Source organism: Larus michahellis, chromosome 10, assembly GCF_964199755.1.
Source record: "Larus michahellis chromosome 10, bLarMic1.1, whole genome shotgun sequence".
Lineage (NCBI taxonomy): Eukaryota > Metazoa > Chordata > Aves > Charadriiformes > Laridae > Larus > Larus michahellis.
The window spans coordinates 19,800,926-19,816,975 of record NC_133905.1 but is presented as its reverse complement, the minus strand read 5'-3'; the positions used below and the strand labels follow the sequence as shown (position 1 = coordinate 19,816,975).

Sequence of the window (16,050 nt, the reverse complement as noted above, 5' to 3'; positions counted from 1 at the left end):
GCCATACAAATTTATTCAGAGTATTCAAAGCTAAAACTGAATGCAAAGAGCTTTAGAAGGCTCTCCTGAAATGGATGTCTTGAAACGCCGGGGCAGGTGAAATCCAAGGTCAAGAAATGCAGAGTAATGAACAGAAGGTAAGACAACCATAGCCACACGTACTGATGGGCCCTAAATGAGATATTGCCGCTCTGCAAAGAGTTCTTCAAGCCAGTTTGGACAGTTCTCAGAAAATGTCAATTTAAAGCTCATCAACAAATATAGAACGATCTACAGAAAAATAGACAATTAAGTTATTTTGGGAAAAATGCATTCTGGAAAGCGATTCAAAGAGAAGAGCAGAGGCAGCCCGTTCCCTTGACTTGCTTCTGGCTTTCCCCCTGCCCTGCTAGAAAAGGTCTGGTTTTGCAAGGCTCCCTTTGGAGTTTTCGGCTTGATTCAGTCGGGGAGCGGGAGGGATTTCTGCGGCTGTTGGCCCATTGTGGGTAAGTGCTCCAACGCCGAGAGTGGTTTTGCTGTTGGATGGTAAAAAGGGATAAATCTCTGGGGTATGGCTCCACCAGGACAGCGTCCACAGTCCTGTCCCCACCACCCACGGGTCCCCATGCTTCTACGAACCCCCTGGCAGCAAGAAGTTTGCCTTTGACCATTAAGAAGCTGGGAAGACAGCAGGGCCCTTTTTTTGGATGAGTTCCACCCATGCTCCAAAATTAAAAGCTGATGCAAAAAAATGTATCATTATCCATCTCCGTGACAGCTTGAGTCAACCGAACTCAGCCCGGAACGAGGAACAACACTCATTCCAGGCATAAAAAATAGGAAGATCCATCAGAAAGAGTAGTGCTGTTAAAAAAGAGGTGGTAATGACATACCAGAAAGAAACTGGCTTGTATTTTTAGAAAAAGGAAAGAAAAACCCAGTTAAAACAGCAATTTCCAGGAGAGGAAGTCAGAGTACCATACTGCGGAGAGACACACGGCTCCTGGTGAACGCAGCGAGTGGCAACAGAAAAATCCTGACTTTGCACCCCTATTTGTTTGAGCCTGGGCTAATGGAACACGAGACCTAATATATTTCTTTTTTGCATCTGTGAAAAATTGCAGCATTTTTATCCATCCCGCAATTGTGTCTTTGCACCTCACAGCATTTTGGCCATCTCATACTTGTCCCTCCAACTCTTCCTCAGGCCATTTAGGTCCTTAATTATCTTTTTTTCTTGCCTCAGGTTACATCTAAGGTGTGGAAGAGTAATCAAGAGAAGATCGTTTGGGCAGGGGCTGAGGAAACAGGGATCAACTCATGTCCTCCCCGAAGGCCTCCAAGTACTGTGCACGTAGAGGGGTACACGGTAAAACGGATGCGCCCGCGCTTCCCTGCAAGGAGGAGACATTCCTGTCCAACGTGGCCAAACACCCTTGGGTGAAAACTTCACACCAAGTTGTGGCTGTCAGGAACACTTCTCAGCCGCAGACGTTTCTCCATCCCGGACGTTCTCCACACCGCCACACACGGTCCAACAATGTCCATTATTGAAGACAAGACGGTGGTTGCAAGTGCCTGCTGGGGACGCAGCCCTGGTGCTGCCAGCCAACTGCCTTGTGCAGGGTGGGGTGAATAGAGCTGCTTGTGTGTCTTTCTGGCTTTCGGAGATTCGAACTGGAAGCTCAAATGCCAAGAGCAAACCAAACTCACAATTAACAAACATTTTTGTGTGTAAAACGGGTCACTCGCAACAGGAAAGAAAAAGCTAACCCGAAATATAATGCATTCCCAATGCCGTCAGAGACACCATTAACTTCAGTGTTTCAAGCTGTTCAGTTTAAACATACTTTTGAAATAGGAGAGTCTGAAATTCCCCTGCCAAATTCTTTATAGGATCAAAGGAAAACACTTCTCCCGCGTCTGCAGTTCTTTGAGGTGCTTTGTCCCTGCATGCATTTCCCTGCCGTGCATACCTCAGACCAGAACATTTGTCCCCAAAGAGACTGACGCAGCTGCATATTTGATGTATCTGTCCTCGTGGTCCCATCAAAAGGCTGAACTTAGCAGAAATGGAAGCAGGTAAAATTTAAGGCTGACAAGTTTACTTGATAAGCGAACCGGATTTTAGACATGCTGGTAAGTAAAAGGCATTTTATTACTACCCGAAGCAGCTAGTTGATTTTGTTTGCACGTCTCAAAGAAAAAGAAGGATGTGATAATTTGTTCATTCAGAGGGTTTGGAACTGTATTTTTAGTTAACGATAGGTGGAAATTAAGTTGGTAATTACTGACATGGATTGGATGAAACTTGAGTTGTGTGGCCAACAGGAATCGTATCCTAACCCATTAACCGAGGCAGCTAGGAGATACTTCAAGATAAGAAAGGCAGATAAAATAAAGTACGAAAGGGATGCTTAAGGAGATACTTCTTTACATTTTTTCCCCAGAGTGATGTTTCTGGATGCCTTATTTTTGCCAGGTTAAGGTAACCCACGGCCTATAACGTAGTAACATGGACCATCTCTTCCACTCAAACAAGAACTCATGTTCTGTCATAATTTTAGTGTAGCCAGTCCAAACCCAGCCTAATAAAGCGGTAAACGGGCTCTACCCGCTCTGACAATCACCGCCGCAGAACGCTCGAAGGACAGCAAAGGACCGAGGACCACATGCCCCCTCTGCTGCTCTTCTGCCGCTGGGCCCTGGGCGGTAGGATCTCACCCGGAGGGAGGAGGGCAGGCTGGGGGTGCACTCGCAGGACCAGCAGACTCAAAGATCTCCACTCTATATAGAAATGGAAACAACCTGTCTTTTCCTCACCTGCTTCCCAGCTATGGGATTCCCAAGCAAAACATCCACAACAACTTGCAGACAGCAGGGGAAAAGGAGAAGGCTTGGAAATTTCCACTCCTTGGGACTACAAAGGGAGAGTCGGGGCAGATGCTGAGCAGCACTGACCGATTTACAGCCATGTAAGCAGCATCCAGCATCGCCTCCTCACGTACGCCGGCGTCAGGAGTATTTATGGAAAGCTACCGGTGCCGCCTGGCCCCGACACAATGTGCTCCAGCACTATCTGCTGCAGACATCTCGCAAATTCATATTGGAGCAGACGCAGCCCAGGGATGTGTTTTGGGAGCAGCCTGGCAACGGTTTCCTCACCCTCCTGAGAGCCATTCCAAGCAGGAGATGAAAGTGGAGAAGGTCCACAAGGGCAGCAGCCCAAAGGATGGCTACCAAAACCTGTCCACTCTTTGCCCAGGTGACCGTGCAGTTTTCGTATTGATAGCACTCCTGCTCCACCAAGAAACCTTGCTGTGAACGGGTTAAAATAAACCCAGAACATGGTGGCTTACCATCAGTGGGCAGAAGATGCAATTCAGGGGTGAAAGTGGGAAAGATCTACGTCAAGGACAACACGTGGTTCGCCGCGTCCTATTGCTGGTCCTACAAGGTCTACATGAATGGGTCCCAAACTTGGAGCCCCGCAACGAGTCCCAAACTTGGAGTCAATAACACAACAGAAGTCACCGTAGACAAGCTAATGAAAAAGCATATTGCAAAATTAAAATGAAAAAAAAAAAGAAGCAACCTGTAGACTTGGAGGTTATTGCCAAGCGCAATGAGAAGGGCTGTGACCACCTTCAACCCAGCTTGGCCAGGGCAACGTGTGCCCAACTGCGGTGCAGACGTGCCTTGAAAGGCTTCAACCATCAGCGTTTACTCTGGCAGTTAACTGGGAGTTTAGCATTTAAAAAAAGAAAGAAAGAAAGAAAAAACCCAACCAAACAACAATTTGTCTCCCTAAGAAGATTAATAGGTGCATTTAAAGAAATCAGTCTGTAGGCTTAATGAGAAAGAGGCAGCAAAATCCTAAATGTGAGACCTCCTACAGTTTTTCAGTCCAGCTGTACAATCAAATAATAGTTTATGTAACTAGGATTGGAACAAAATAAATTAAAAGTAATTTCATGTTTCATCAAAGGAAAAAGTACAGTTCGGAGTCAACGTGGAAAAAGATCTAGTTCAGCGCTGCGTTTTCCCCAAGCCTTTCGTGAGCTTCGTATTATCAGCTGATTTGTTTTTTGTCAAAAGAGGAAGGCAAATTACCAACTCCCTTAAGAACTTATTATACGTTTCCAGATTTCAACTATTCCTATTTTATAACTCGGAACTTCACATATCTGTAACCGAAATGTTTTCTTTAGCAGATGAAAGAAAAAAAAAAAACAAACCAAAAAAGCCCCACACTGTTTTTCCCCGGCTGCAATCTGTTTTTTCTGGTTTAAAAAAAAAAAAAAAAAAAAAAAAAAGTGGTTAACAGCTACAACATGTCAATCTTGGAAAGTAATTCCCACATACAGTTTCATCCTTTCGCAGACATTAAATATGGCAAAATCTCTTCACACTCCTCACGTCTAGACTGATGAAGGAGGGATGCAAGCCACCAACAGACCCTTTCTGATACTGGGGAACCCACGGCGGACCCAGTTGGGTCTCACGCGGGCTTGTAAGAGGGGCTGGACCTCTTTGAATCCATTTAATAGCTAAAAAAGACATGTCTAACATTGACTTCACACCCGCGTACAACTTCCAAGGACACGGCACGCTGAGAAGGAGCGCCCTGAGACCACGTCAGGAGAGGTCACATACCCCAAGCATCTCCTAACAGAGCTCAAAATCCATAAATAAAGTCAAATTCCAAAATAAACACCCGTATTCACAAGGCTACAATCCTCAGGAGAGCACCAGTCCTGCAAATGGATGTCCACTGGAGCCAGGCTCTCAGCTCAGCGTCAGCCTCATGTCCCTCTTGGGAACTGGAGAAACCTGTCAGCCCCCGTTGCCGGGTAAGACTCAAAACAGACTAAAAAGGCAATATTCTACTGGCAGGGAAGGAAAAAAAAAAAAGGAAAAAAGGTTCAGAGGCTGCTCTCAGTTATTGACTTCTGGCCTCTGAAAGTTTCCCTACCCCGTGACACCTACACAGACGTCTGAGCCTGCGGCACCCTGGCCCGGGTGGAGGAGGGCATGCCGACCGCCAGCAGGCCGGCTGGAACACTGAATTTTGTCACATCTGCGCCAAGAGACATTTTGGTCCAAGGTGATTTTTCCCCCCCCCCCCGTGGCCTTCAGAGGAGCTGTCAAACCCTCCACTGAAAGCTATTCAGCCTGCGAAACTGCTTTGTCACGTCTGAGAAACCGTGGTCCCCGGCAGGTCCCGGAGCCAAGTGAAGAACGGTTAGTCATACCTGCTCCGAGAAACTCAAAATTCAGCAACATTTCTCAAGCAGCCCGGATGCATTTTCCCTTTGAGTATCTGCTTGCTCTAGATTTGAGTTATAGCTGTCAAAAAAGGGGGAAACCCTCTGAGAAGAGGGCAGGAGATGCTCTTCTTGTGGCAGCAGAGGTTCAGGTGACTGCAGGTGGGACAGGCAGCAAGCCACAGGCGGGAGATGGCACCTGGGACCTCCCATGGGGTTCAGAAACCGCAGGACACCCTGGGCAGAAGTCACCGCACAGCACGGAAGCCTGCTCGCAGAGAATAAAAAAACACTGAGAAACACTGGGATGGCCTCGGCGGTCTTCAGGGAGGAGAGAAAGAGGTTCTCGTGGGCCAGAGGAGCCTGTGCAGAACTTGCTGCAACTCGGGAAGTCACTGAGTAACCACGATGCGGTGAGAAACATTGGTGTCCATACCCTTCCTTACCTCCTGTACCACCTACTGCCTGGCTGCGAACATGGAGGAGAGGGGCGTGGCGGACAAGGGTAGGACCATCACATCATCTCCAAAGGCTCAGCTTGGAGTCCTGACCCACGTGCCAAGGGCTGCCCCCACTGCATCCCGGCCACACAACGTGCCCCGTCATCTGGCTGCAGAACCAGAAATGAGTGACTGTGGCAGCCATCATCGCTCCCCACTGCGAAACCACCTGGCCAGGATGGCCCAGGTCCAAGGCTGGAAGGTGTCGTTATCCCTCGGGAAAGACACATGGAAGTTAAACCACATCTGCATGTCTCCGGCACGTGGACTAGTGCAGGCAAATCAAAGCTGCCTTTTGGCTTTGCAATGCAGAGCGTCTCATTTAAGATCTTAGTCGTTACCTTGTTAGTGGGACTATACGATGGGGTGTCTAATGGTGTCCACTAGCGGGTAGTGGCCCAGAGGCCTCCTCTGGTCCTGTGCTCCTACCTTTGCCCACCGGTACCTTACACCCACGTTACAGTCACTCGGCTCTTGGACAACTGAGCCCATCATGAGCAAGCGCTGATGGTCTCTGAGTGGAGACGTTCATCTTGGTTGCCCTGGGATAAAGGCTCTTCCTATCCTCAGGAAGTGAGAGGAGGAGAAGGGCAGGCTGCTGAGGTGACCCGTGAGCACTGGGTTTTCCAGAAGGACTGCTGCTGCTGCAGGGGACACTAAGGACAGGGACAGGAAAAAGGTGTGGGGACAGACTGGGCAGGAGAGAGGTTTTTTTGTTGTTGCTCTTCTTAGAAGATGCCTAATACACTTCACTGCATTAAATATACACGCGTTTTTCTTCTACAGACAATGACCTAGAAACACACGTAAATCATTTTTGACAAAAGAGAATGCACCAAACTATTTAATCACATCTTCAGGGGGAATAAAGCCAGTATGAACAGCTAATCTGCTGCACGTCACAGAAACTATCGTTTTGGGCTGAGGGAGGCTGTATATTTTAGGAGGTGAATCTTTTATTTAAGCCTTGTGTGATCATATATCCCATCGCACCCTCCGGTAAATGGCTTCCAGACTTACTTGTGCTCACTGTTTACGTACATTTCATTGCCATTTGGCTAAGTTGGGCCTCTAAACTCCAGATTTGGTTTTGCCTTTGTTAGCCATTGTAACGATCTCTACCACGCAGCGCCAGAAGCCAGGTTGGATGTCAATCCACCACTTCTCATCTCAAGCCAAACCATGACACTTTAAAAAAAAAAAAAAAAAGGAGAAAACAAACCAAAATAAAAATCACACTCAGACACGGCTTTTGGTGGATCTCGGTGGACGGTGTTCCTCTGCCTCCTCCTCCTCCGAGCGAGGAGCTCAGCACAGGCAGGGAGCTGCTGTCTTCTGCCCCACCAACACACTGCCCCCAGTCTGATAATGGGGCTGGGGTCTACCTTTGATATCAAACACGCAGCAGTCAGCTATAAAGAGGCCAAGGGTCAGCTAGATACCATCATTGGCACTGTTGAGTCATCTTTGAAATTAAATATGAGCAGAGTACGGGAGAGGAGGCCCCCAGGAACGCGCTTTCCACCCTCCCAGTGAAGCACAGGCCAGCGTTAATAGGATGCGATGATCCCACTCCCTCTCGTAGGCTCCTAAATAGCTCCTTGGAGGAGCTGGGTGTTCTCAGCGAGGAGCCAGCTCCCTGTATTTATAAAAACTTCGCAGCATCGGTGCCCTGAGAAGCGGTACGGCGTGCCCAGCGATGACTGACAGGCTGCACAGCAGCGCTTCGGGGTCACGCCACAGCTCGGCACCTCCAGGCACTAAAAAAGACCAAAAAAAACCTGCTCATAAGAACAGTCGTGCCCATGGATTGATGCAAAAATAACAAATCTGTCATTCAAACAGACATTTGAAAACACGGCGATGGCTCAACAGCGACGATCTCAATCTCAACAAAATATGTGCAACACTCAGAGCAGTTTACGATGTGTGGGACCAGGATGACCATCAGCACTTGCTGTCACTCACCAGCCCAAAAAAAACCCGAGCAGCACCCAGGAGCAGCGGCGCCCATCAGCGAAGGCAACGCAATAATCTCATTTCCACGTTTAGCCAAAAACCAGAGCGCCATTTCTGTGGAGCCCCTTTCACCCTACCCAGCTGCCTGGTTTCTGGAAACGCTGTTTGCAGCCCAGCTGCCCATCGCAGCCTCGCAAAGGTGCATCTCCTGCGCTGGGAAACAATCACAGAATGGTTTGGGTTGGAAGGGACCTTAAAGACCAGCTAGTTCCAAGCCCCCCGCCCTGGGCAGGGACACCTCCCACTAGACCAAGTTGCTCAGAGTCCCATCCAGCCCGGCCTTGAACACCTCCAGGGATGGGGCATCCACAACCTCCCTGGGCAACCTGTTCCACCGCCTCACCACCCTCACAGGAGAGGAATTCTTCCTAATATCCAATCTGAATCTACCCTCTTTCAGTTTGAAACCCTTACCCCTCGTCCTGTCATTACACCCCCTGATCCAGAGTCCCTCCCCAGCTTTCCTGTAGGCCCCCTTCAGGTACTGGAAGGCTGCCATAAGGTCTCCACGGAGCCTTCTCTTCTCCAGGCTGAACACCCCCAACTCTCTCAGTCTGTCCTCATAGCAGAGGTGCTCCAGCCCTCTCATCATCTTCGTGGCCCTCCGCTGGACCCATTCCAACAGGTCCATGTCCTTCTTGTGCTGAGGACTCTAGAGGGGCACGCAGTGCTCCAGGGGGGGTCTCACCAGAGCGGAGTAGAGGGGCTGCATCACCTCCCTCCACCTGCTGGCCACGCTGCTTTTCATGCAGCCCAGGATGCGGTTGGCTGATATTGCAACAGGATTCCTGGAAAGACACCCTCAGCTGATGGCGTGCCATTGTGCCCGTCATGCCGGGGGAAACCAGCGAAGAGGCAGCAGAGAGAGGCAGGGTTTGCGGCAGGCAGGCTGCTCTGGTCTGCCAGGGAGGCGTCCAGACACACAGCGAGTGTTCCTCAAACTGGAATGTGCCACGGCACTCAGCACCTATTTGCGCTGAATTGGCAACGTGATGGGAAGCATCGAAACGGGCTCAGTTCACGGGGCAGAGAAAAGAAACGGCTTTGTTCAGGCACCTTGGAGAAGCAGAAGCCAGCCCGTCGCGCCAGCCGGCAGGACCCACGGCGCGGAGGGACCCACCGGTCCCAAGGGACGCGGTCCCTCCAGCTGTGGCACCGCTGAGCATCAGCAGAAGAGGTTGACCACCAGCACTCGGGATTTTTGGGGCACAGAAAGCATCCCTGCCATAGCTGCAACCTGCCCAAGAAGGAGCCAGAGAGTCCTCCCACTCCTCAACAGGGCAAAGGAAATCAACCCTTCCAAACTCTTCCACGTTTTGCTTCCCGTGAGCAGAAGCGGACGGCACAGGTACAGCCCAGCAGCCCCCTCGCACAGCGAGAAGGCGAAGGACCGCGCCGTCAGTGCAACACCCAGCTTGGTTCCAGCAGCGAGAAACCCCAACCCGTGAAGCGGATTGCAAATCTGTGTGTTTGTTTTGGAAATAAAGGCATTAATATTTGATGCCAAACGTTTGGAATATTGATGAGCACATTCACGGAAGAGGTTTTGGAGTTACTTAAGCACCCAGAATCACGCCGTCTAAATTCAGTGGCCTAATGGCTGCTGTCAGAGCCATCAAAAGCATGTAAAACACCGCTTGCTGGAGGGAAGACGCGTGGCAGCTGACACTGCCTGCCCATCACGGGAGAGGAAGACGAAGTGAAGCCCGGTGGGACATTTAACACAGCAAATATTTTGACTCGATCCATCAAGTAAGCCGTTTTCCACTCCTCCTTTTACCTTTTATTTTGCTCACACGAGGTTTGCGAGCTTGAAGCGCTGCGCACCCGTTCTTCCCCTCCTCGCTTAAAGCCAGCCTCGGCTCCCTCCTGACCCTCCAAAGGCCTTCGAGCAAATAAACCGGGACGTCCCAGGGCGGGCGCGGGGCAGGCTCTTCCGGAGTGCCAGCCCCCGCTCCAGCAAAAGGCCAGGCAAAAGCTATTTTAATAGTTGTGGAAAAAGTTTTCCAGCGACGCCCGTGACGGTGACGTCTCCGCACGGTCCCACTCGGGGCTCCGTCTCGCTGGGGACAAGCGGCACACGGAACCAGAGAGGGAGCCGGATTTCTCCGCACCCGCGGGCCCTGTCTGTAGGCACGTTTTCCGCCACATGGTCTCAGCTGACGGCCTTATTTCTAGCACAGTCGTATGAAAATAGACATCGACTGCTTGTTTCTGCAAGCTTGTGAAAAAAACGGAGAAACTTGATTTTTTTTTTCTTTTTTTTTTTTTAAATTGCTTCTATGTATATACTTATTACCTATTACCGCTATGGTGCTCCCGGCAGGAAAACAAGCCAATGCCCAGCAAATGCAAGTGAGCTACCAAAAGGGCAGAATGGAGCATCCGAACTACGCTAAGGCTTTTTCCAAACTTGAGCTCTTTCCTCTAATTTGGAGGAGTGCTCCTCTCAGTGCTCTTTCTGCCACGCGCTTTCCTGCCACCCAATTCTTCCGGCCGCCGAACGCTAAATGCTAATTTAGCTTCCGACCGCCCGATGCTAAACCTATACAGCCAGGTGAACGGGACCGACGCTCGACTCGCCGTTCCAAGCCAAGCCAGGACTTTGGGGGACTGCTCGCGGCACAGGCGGGAGGCGGATGGAAACTTCCCTTCTTGGCCGCCTCAAGACCTTCAGCTCGCAGCCTGCCTCCCTGGAGACTTGAGAAATTCTGGGGTATTGAGTAAAGTGGCTTCTTTGTCATGGAAAGCAAAGGTCTCCCGAAGGTCTCGGCCACGGGAGGAAGCTTCCTCCCAACCTCGGAGCCCAGCGGCCAGCCCGGCTGTTTGCAACACGTGTCTCCCAGGCTCCGGAGGAACGGCCGTGCTAAAAGCACCGCCACCGCCGCCAACGGCCCCAGTATTGGTGGCCGGTCCTCAACGCTTCCCAGGAGACCGACCCTCTTCCCTTCTCCCTTCCTTCAGCCTTAGCTCACGCATCCAGGCATCAAAAAAAGTCCTTTACAAGCTCCACAGCGGAGCAGGAGACAGACGGGAAACCTGAATGAAGCGGGCATAACTCAGGCGCAGGCAAATATGGTGGGAAACAGCAATAAAGTCTCTCTTCAGGATACCACGAAAAACAGCCACCTAAAGCGCCGTGCCCCAAGCTACGTTTCTAAACTAGGGCTCGTCCCCGCTCCGCCATCCGACCCCTTTCCGTCAGTCCCTTGGGCTGCACCGCAAAACGCGCTTGTCCCTTCTGCTCCTTGGAGGCGCCACCCAGGACTCCACCGCCGGGCAGCTGGGAAGTTTCCAGTCCAAATGCATCCCCGACCAATTTGCGTTCCTTTGATCCCAGGGGCTAATAACGCTCTGTCTTTTCATCTCCTCTCAGGCACGAGAGGCTCCGTTTGTGCGGGCGGACACAGAGCAGCCCTTCCCTCCCTCCTCCGACAGCATCCCCTCGCCGAGCACCGGAGCCGGGCACAGCGGCCCTCGGTGAGACTTCAGCCTCGCACAGGGGTTAAGGTCTTCTCATCTGCCTGGTGCCATCCCGCACCGCGTTTGCCTTTTCCAGAGCCGCCCCCCGCTGAGCGGAGCCAAACCGTCTCACCGCCCGGCACCGCACGTGGCATCCTCCCTCCATCCTCCGGCACCGCCGCCCCAAGCCCCCCAGCGGGAAATCAGTTTATAAATCGTGGTAGGTGTGCTCCAAGGCGCCTTCCAGCTCACACCACGGGGTGACTCCGTGCTGCAACCCGCTGCGCAGGCGTCACTTCTGTCGGACGTTTCCTGCTCTCGGAAGCCGCTCCATAGCGCCGGCGCAGCTTCTTGAAAACAATTCTTACGGATTTCGAAGCAAGAGCCCGAAAGCCAGCGCCCCACATGAAAGGTATTCAGGCTGTTGCCTTGTACGACACAAAGCAAGTGGTGAAAAATCGCACAGAAAAGTAACTACACTACTGGGGTTTCCGTTGCAAACCCTACGGATTTGGGTTACTTCATTCAGAGGGGGAAAAAAAATAAATAAACAATTGCCCAGATATTAAGAGAAATTCCCTTTCCTCTCCCTTGTCACTTGGGATTTCTGGAGCGGTACTTTTGCCCCGCGCACCCGCTGCTGGGTCAGCACAAGCCGTGCTTTGCCAAACCTGCTCTATCTTATGTGCCCGCTCCTGCATCCCATGGAGATGATTTTCGTCTCCGAGGCCTGCCTTTCTCCTTCGTTTCCTCTTTCTTACCTTGAATTAAAATCCCTCAACGTTATCTCAGCTCCCCACACCCTTCCCCCACGCCGTTTTTAAACACCGGTAGAGATCAGCGCCGTTCCCATCCCACCGCCGCTCTGCAGCAGCCTCCGCCGCCAGCCCGCAGAGCCCCGCACGGCCCACCTCTTTAATTGCGTTAATTAATTGGAAGGGAGGGCAGCTCCCCGGCGGCGGCTCCCCAGCAGGGCTTGGGCACGGGCAGCAGCATCAACCCGGCGTTTCTGGCAGGAGAGGAGGGCAGGGCCGTGCTCCTCCACCCCGCCGGCCCCACCGTCTCCAGGATCCCCAAATCCCCCGGGACCTCCATCCCTGGCACCCAACAGGAAAACGAAGACCTGGAAAAGCAGCGCTGAAAACGGAGAGAGCGGGCAGATGTGCACGGCTCCCTCGGCTGATCTCGTTACGCCGGCCTAAATAGCCATGTGGGTATTTAATTTTAAATCGTTACGAGCAGCCTGTGAACAAGTTGTGGCCGTCAGAGCCCGAAGCAGAGGGGCCGGTGACTCTGTAGCAAGGGGAAGGGGAAAAACATACAGGAGAAGGGGCACGATTTTGCTCGGGGGTATTTTTTTTCACGCTCCCTGTGTAAAAGCTAACAGAGGTTTCACAAAGAAGAGCCTGCCCGCAGCTCGGCCGCCCCGGAGCATCCCTGAATCCCGCGTGGATGGTAACGTGCAGCCTTGCGAGCAGGGACGGGCTGGGAGCAAGCGGGAAGCACCGCAGCCGCCCGCCCGCGCTCCCGCTTGCATTCTCCCCGTTTGGAGGGACGCGACCGGCAAACGCGAGCCGGGCTCATCGCGGCACCGGGCGAGGCTGAGAGCCCGAAACGCCACCGCCGCCGCGGCCACGCGCCGCCGAGTCCCCCCGCATCCCACCCTGCAACTTTCTGCCGCCTCCCATTTATTTTTCCAGACGGGATGATATTTTGAGATGGGCTGTGGGGGGGTTGTTTTGGGGTTGTTGTTTTTTTTTTAAAGGCATAGCTCCAATCCCACGCCCGTGCCCACTCCCGAAGCGTCTCCCTCCCAGCTGGCTCTTCCTCGTGGAGGGAGAGTGGCTCAGCGCGGTTCCCGGCGAGGTTTTGTACCAACGACGGTGTCTCCTGGCAGGGCTGCACGTCCCTCCTCTTACATAACGGCCCTTTCCCTTCGGAGACGGCTCCGGTCGCGATGGCCGTGTTTGGGGATTGCCGCCTTCGGGGTGGCTGCGTTTGGGGATGGCCGCATTTGGGGTGGCCACGTTCAGGGTGGCCGCGTTCAGGGGTGGTCGCGTTAGGGTTGCTCACGCTCCCCGGCGCTGCCACCCGCATGTCACCAGGCACCGTTCCCTCACCCTGACTGGACTCCCCCCCCACCAAGCCCGATCCCCGGCTGGCCACCTGCCATTTGTCACATCCCTGCAAACCCAGAGCCCTGCTCGCCCTCCCCTGTGCCTCCCCTTTTTCCTCCGGGCTGCACCCCAAAATCCCCTCCAAGCCCTGGGTGGTGCTCGCCACCCCATCCTCATCCAGGACTCCCCCTCCTCCTGCGTGACGTAGACCCCCCAACCCCAAATCACATCCCCCCCCCCCCCCGTCCCCGAACCCCTGTGGCCACCCCAGCCCTCGCTGCTGGATCTCTCCTCACCGGGCAGCACCCACCTTCCTCCTGCCCCCCGCTCCCCCCAAATCACCGCACTCCTCACCCAGGACATGCCGTCCCTGCGCCGCACCCTCCCAGCGGTGGGCACCCCTCTCTCATGCGTCTGCCCGCACCCCCCCGCACCTCCTGCCCCCCGCCCCGCCGCACCCCAACCTATTCCCTGTGCCCCACTGACCACCGCACATGCCCCAAAACCCCCACGCACCCGCATCCCACGTACCTGCATCTGCCTGGAGGCCATGTACCCGCACCCCACACACCCGCACCCCACACACCCACACCCCACGTACCTCCACCCCACATACTCGCACACCACATACCCGCACCACACGCACCCATATCTGTCTGAACCCCACGCACCCGCACCCCACGCACCCACATCTGTCCACACCCCACACCCCCGCAACCCACGCACCTGTATCTGTCGGGACCCCACGCACGCACAGCCCATGCACCCGCATCTGCACACACCCCACGGACCTGCACCCCACACACCCTCCACTGCCTGGACCCCACACACCCGCAAACCACCTACCTGCACCCCACGGACCCACATCTGCTTGGACCTGGACCCCACGCACCTGCACCCACGTACCTGCACCCCACACACCCGCACCCCGTGCACCCGCACCCACATACCTGCACCCCACGCCCCTGCATCTGCCCACACCCTAAGGACCTGCACCCCACGCACCTGCACCTGCCTGGACCTCCCACACCCTCATCCCACGTACCTGCACCCCACACACCTGCGTCTGCCTGGACCCCACGCACCCGCGCCCCCGGACACGCACCTGCCTGCACCCCACGGACCTGCACCCCACGCACCCACATCTGCCCACACCGCACGGACCCACACCCCACGGACCCACACCTGCCTGGACCCCACGGATGTGCACCCACGGACCTGCACCTGCCCACACCCCACGCACCCGCATCTGCCCACAACCCACGGACCTGCACCCCACGGACCCGCACCTGCCCGGACTCCCCACACCCTCATCCCACGGACCTGCACCCCACGCACCCGCATCTGCCCACACCCCACGCACCCACATACCCGCACCCCACGGACCCGCACCTGCCTGGACGCCCCACACTGGCACCCACACACCCGCACCCCACCGCCCGGCCGCCCCGCACCCCGCGGACCCCGCCCCGCGCCCCCCCCGCGCCCCCGCGCGCTGACCTGGGCCCGGCCGCGCTGCCCGGGAGCTGTCCGCCGCCGCCCGGTGCTGAAGGTGGCTTGGCGGCGACGGCGGCGCCGGCGGCGGGCGGCGGCGGGGCCCCGGCGGCGGCGGCGGCGGGCGGCAGCTGCCCGTCGTCGCCGCCGCCCTCCAGGCTGGCCTCGTTGCCCATGGCGGGCCGGGCGGGACCGCTCCCCTCAGCGCAGCGCCGCCTCCGCCGCCATCAGCCCCGCGCCGCCATCGCCGCCGGCCCCCGCCGCCCTGCGCATGCGCCGCCCGCGCGCCCGCCCGCGCCGCGGGCACGCGCGCCGCCCGGCCAATCGCCGCCCGCCTCTTCCCCCCCCACCTTCCACCCGCCGGCACGTGCCCCCCGCCCCGCGGGCGGGCGCCAGGGCGGCCAATGGCGGCGCGAGGCCGTGGCGGGCGCGCGGGAGCGCCCCGCCCCTCCCGGCCAGCCAGCCAATCGGCTCTCGGCGGCGCCCGCGCCCGCCAGGCGGCGCCCCGCCAGCTCACCGCCTGGCAGCCAATGAGCAGCCCCGCTCCCGTGAGGTCACACCCCGGCGCCCAATGAGCGCTCACTCCCGCAAGAGGTTACACCCTGACAGCCAATGAGCACCCCCTCGGCCATGAGGTCACGGGCTGCTGCGGGATGTCACACACTATCGGCCAATGAGCATCGCCCTCACCCATGAAGTCATGGGCTGCTCCAGCATGTCACACCGTGCCAGCCAATCCGCTCTCCGTTCCCTTGGGAGGTCACAGTCTGACAGCCAATGAGCACTCTCCTCCACCATGAAGTCATGGACTGCCCCAGGATGTCACACCCTGTCAGCCAGTGGGTGCTCCATGTCCTCGTGAGGTCATGGACCGCCTTGGGGTGTCACACCCTGACAGCCAATGAGCGTCCTGCTCCCTGTAAGGTCACAGGCAGCCCCGGATGTCACACACTACTGGCCAACGGGCACCCTGCTCCCTCATGAGGCCAGGGGTTGTCCCAGGAGGTCACTCACAGCCAGCCAATGAGCATGCAGCTCCCTGTGAGGTCACAGGCTCTGCAGTGGGGTCACCGGTGGCTCAGATGTGAGGTCACAGGCTCTGTGATGAGGTGACAGAGCCCTGAGCCACCAAGGCCCCAGTCCCCGCCAAGGTCGCACGGCGCTCAGCCAGTGACCATCGCTGCGCTGCCATGATGTCACAGTGCCCAACCA

The 16,050-nt window shown here is 55.4% G+C and overlaps 1 protein-coding gene across 3 annotated transcripts in view; it reads right to left on the bottom strand.

The window, feature by feature from the left end:
* The window catches only part of BSN (bassoon presynaptic cytomatrix protein), a 104,074-nt gene extending 88,991 nt beyond the window's left edge, over positions 1-15,083 (bottom strand). For all 3 annotated transcript variants that reach the window (XM_074602673.1, XM_074602674.1, XM_074602675.1), the window contains exon 1: positions 14,845-15,083. In XM_074602673.1, coding sequence (XP_074458774.1) covers positions 14,845-15,014 — 170 coding nt within the window. In that variant the 5' untranslated portion in view covers positions 15,015-15,083. The remainder of the gene's footprint in view (positions 1-14,844) is intronic.
* Positions 15,084-16,050: the final 967 nt, after the last annotated feature.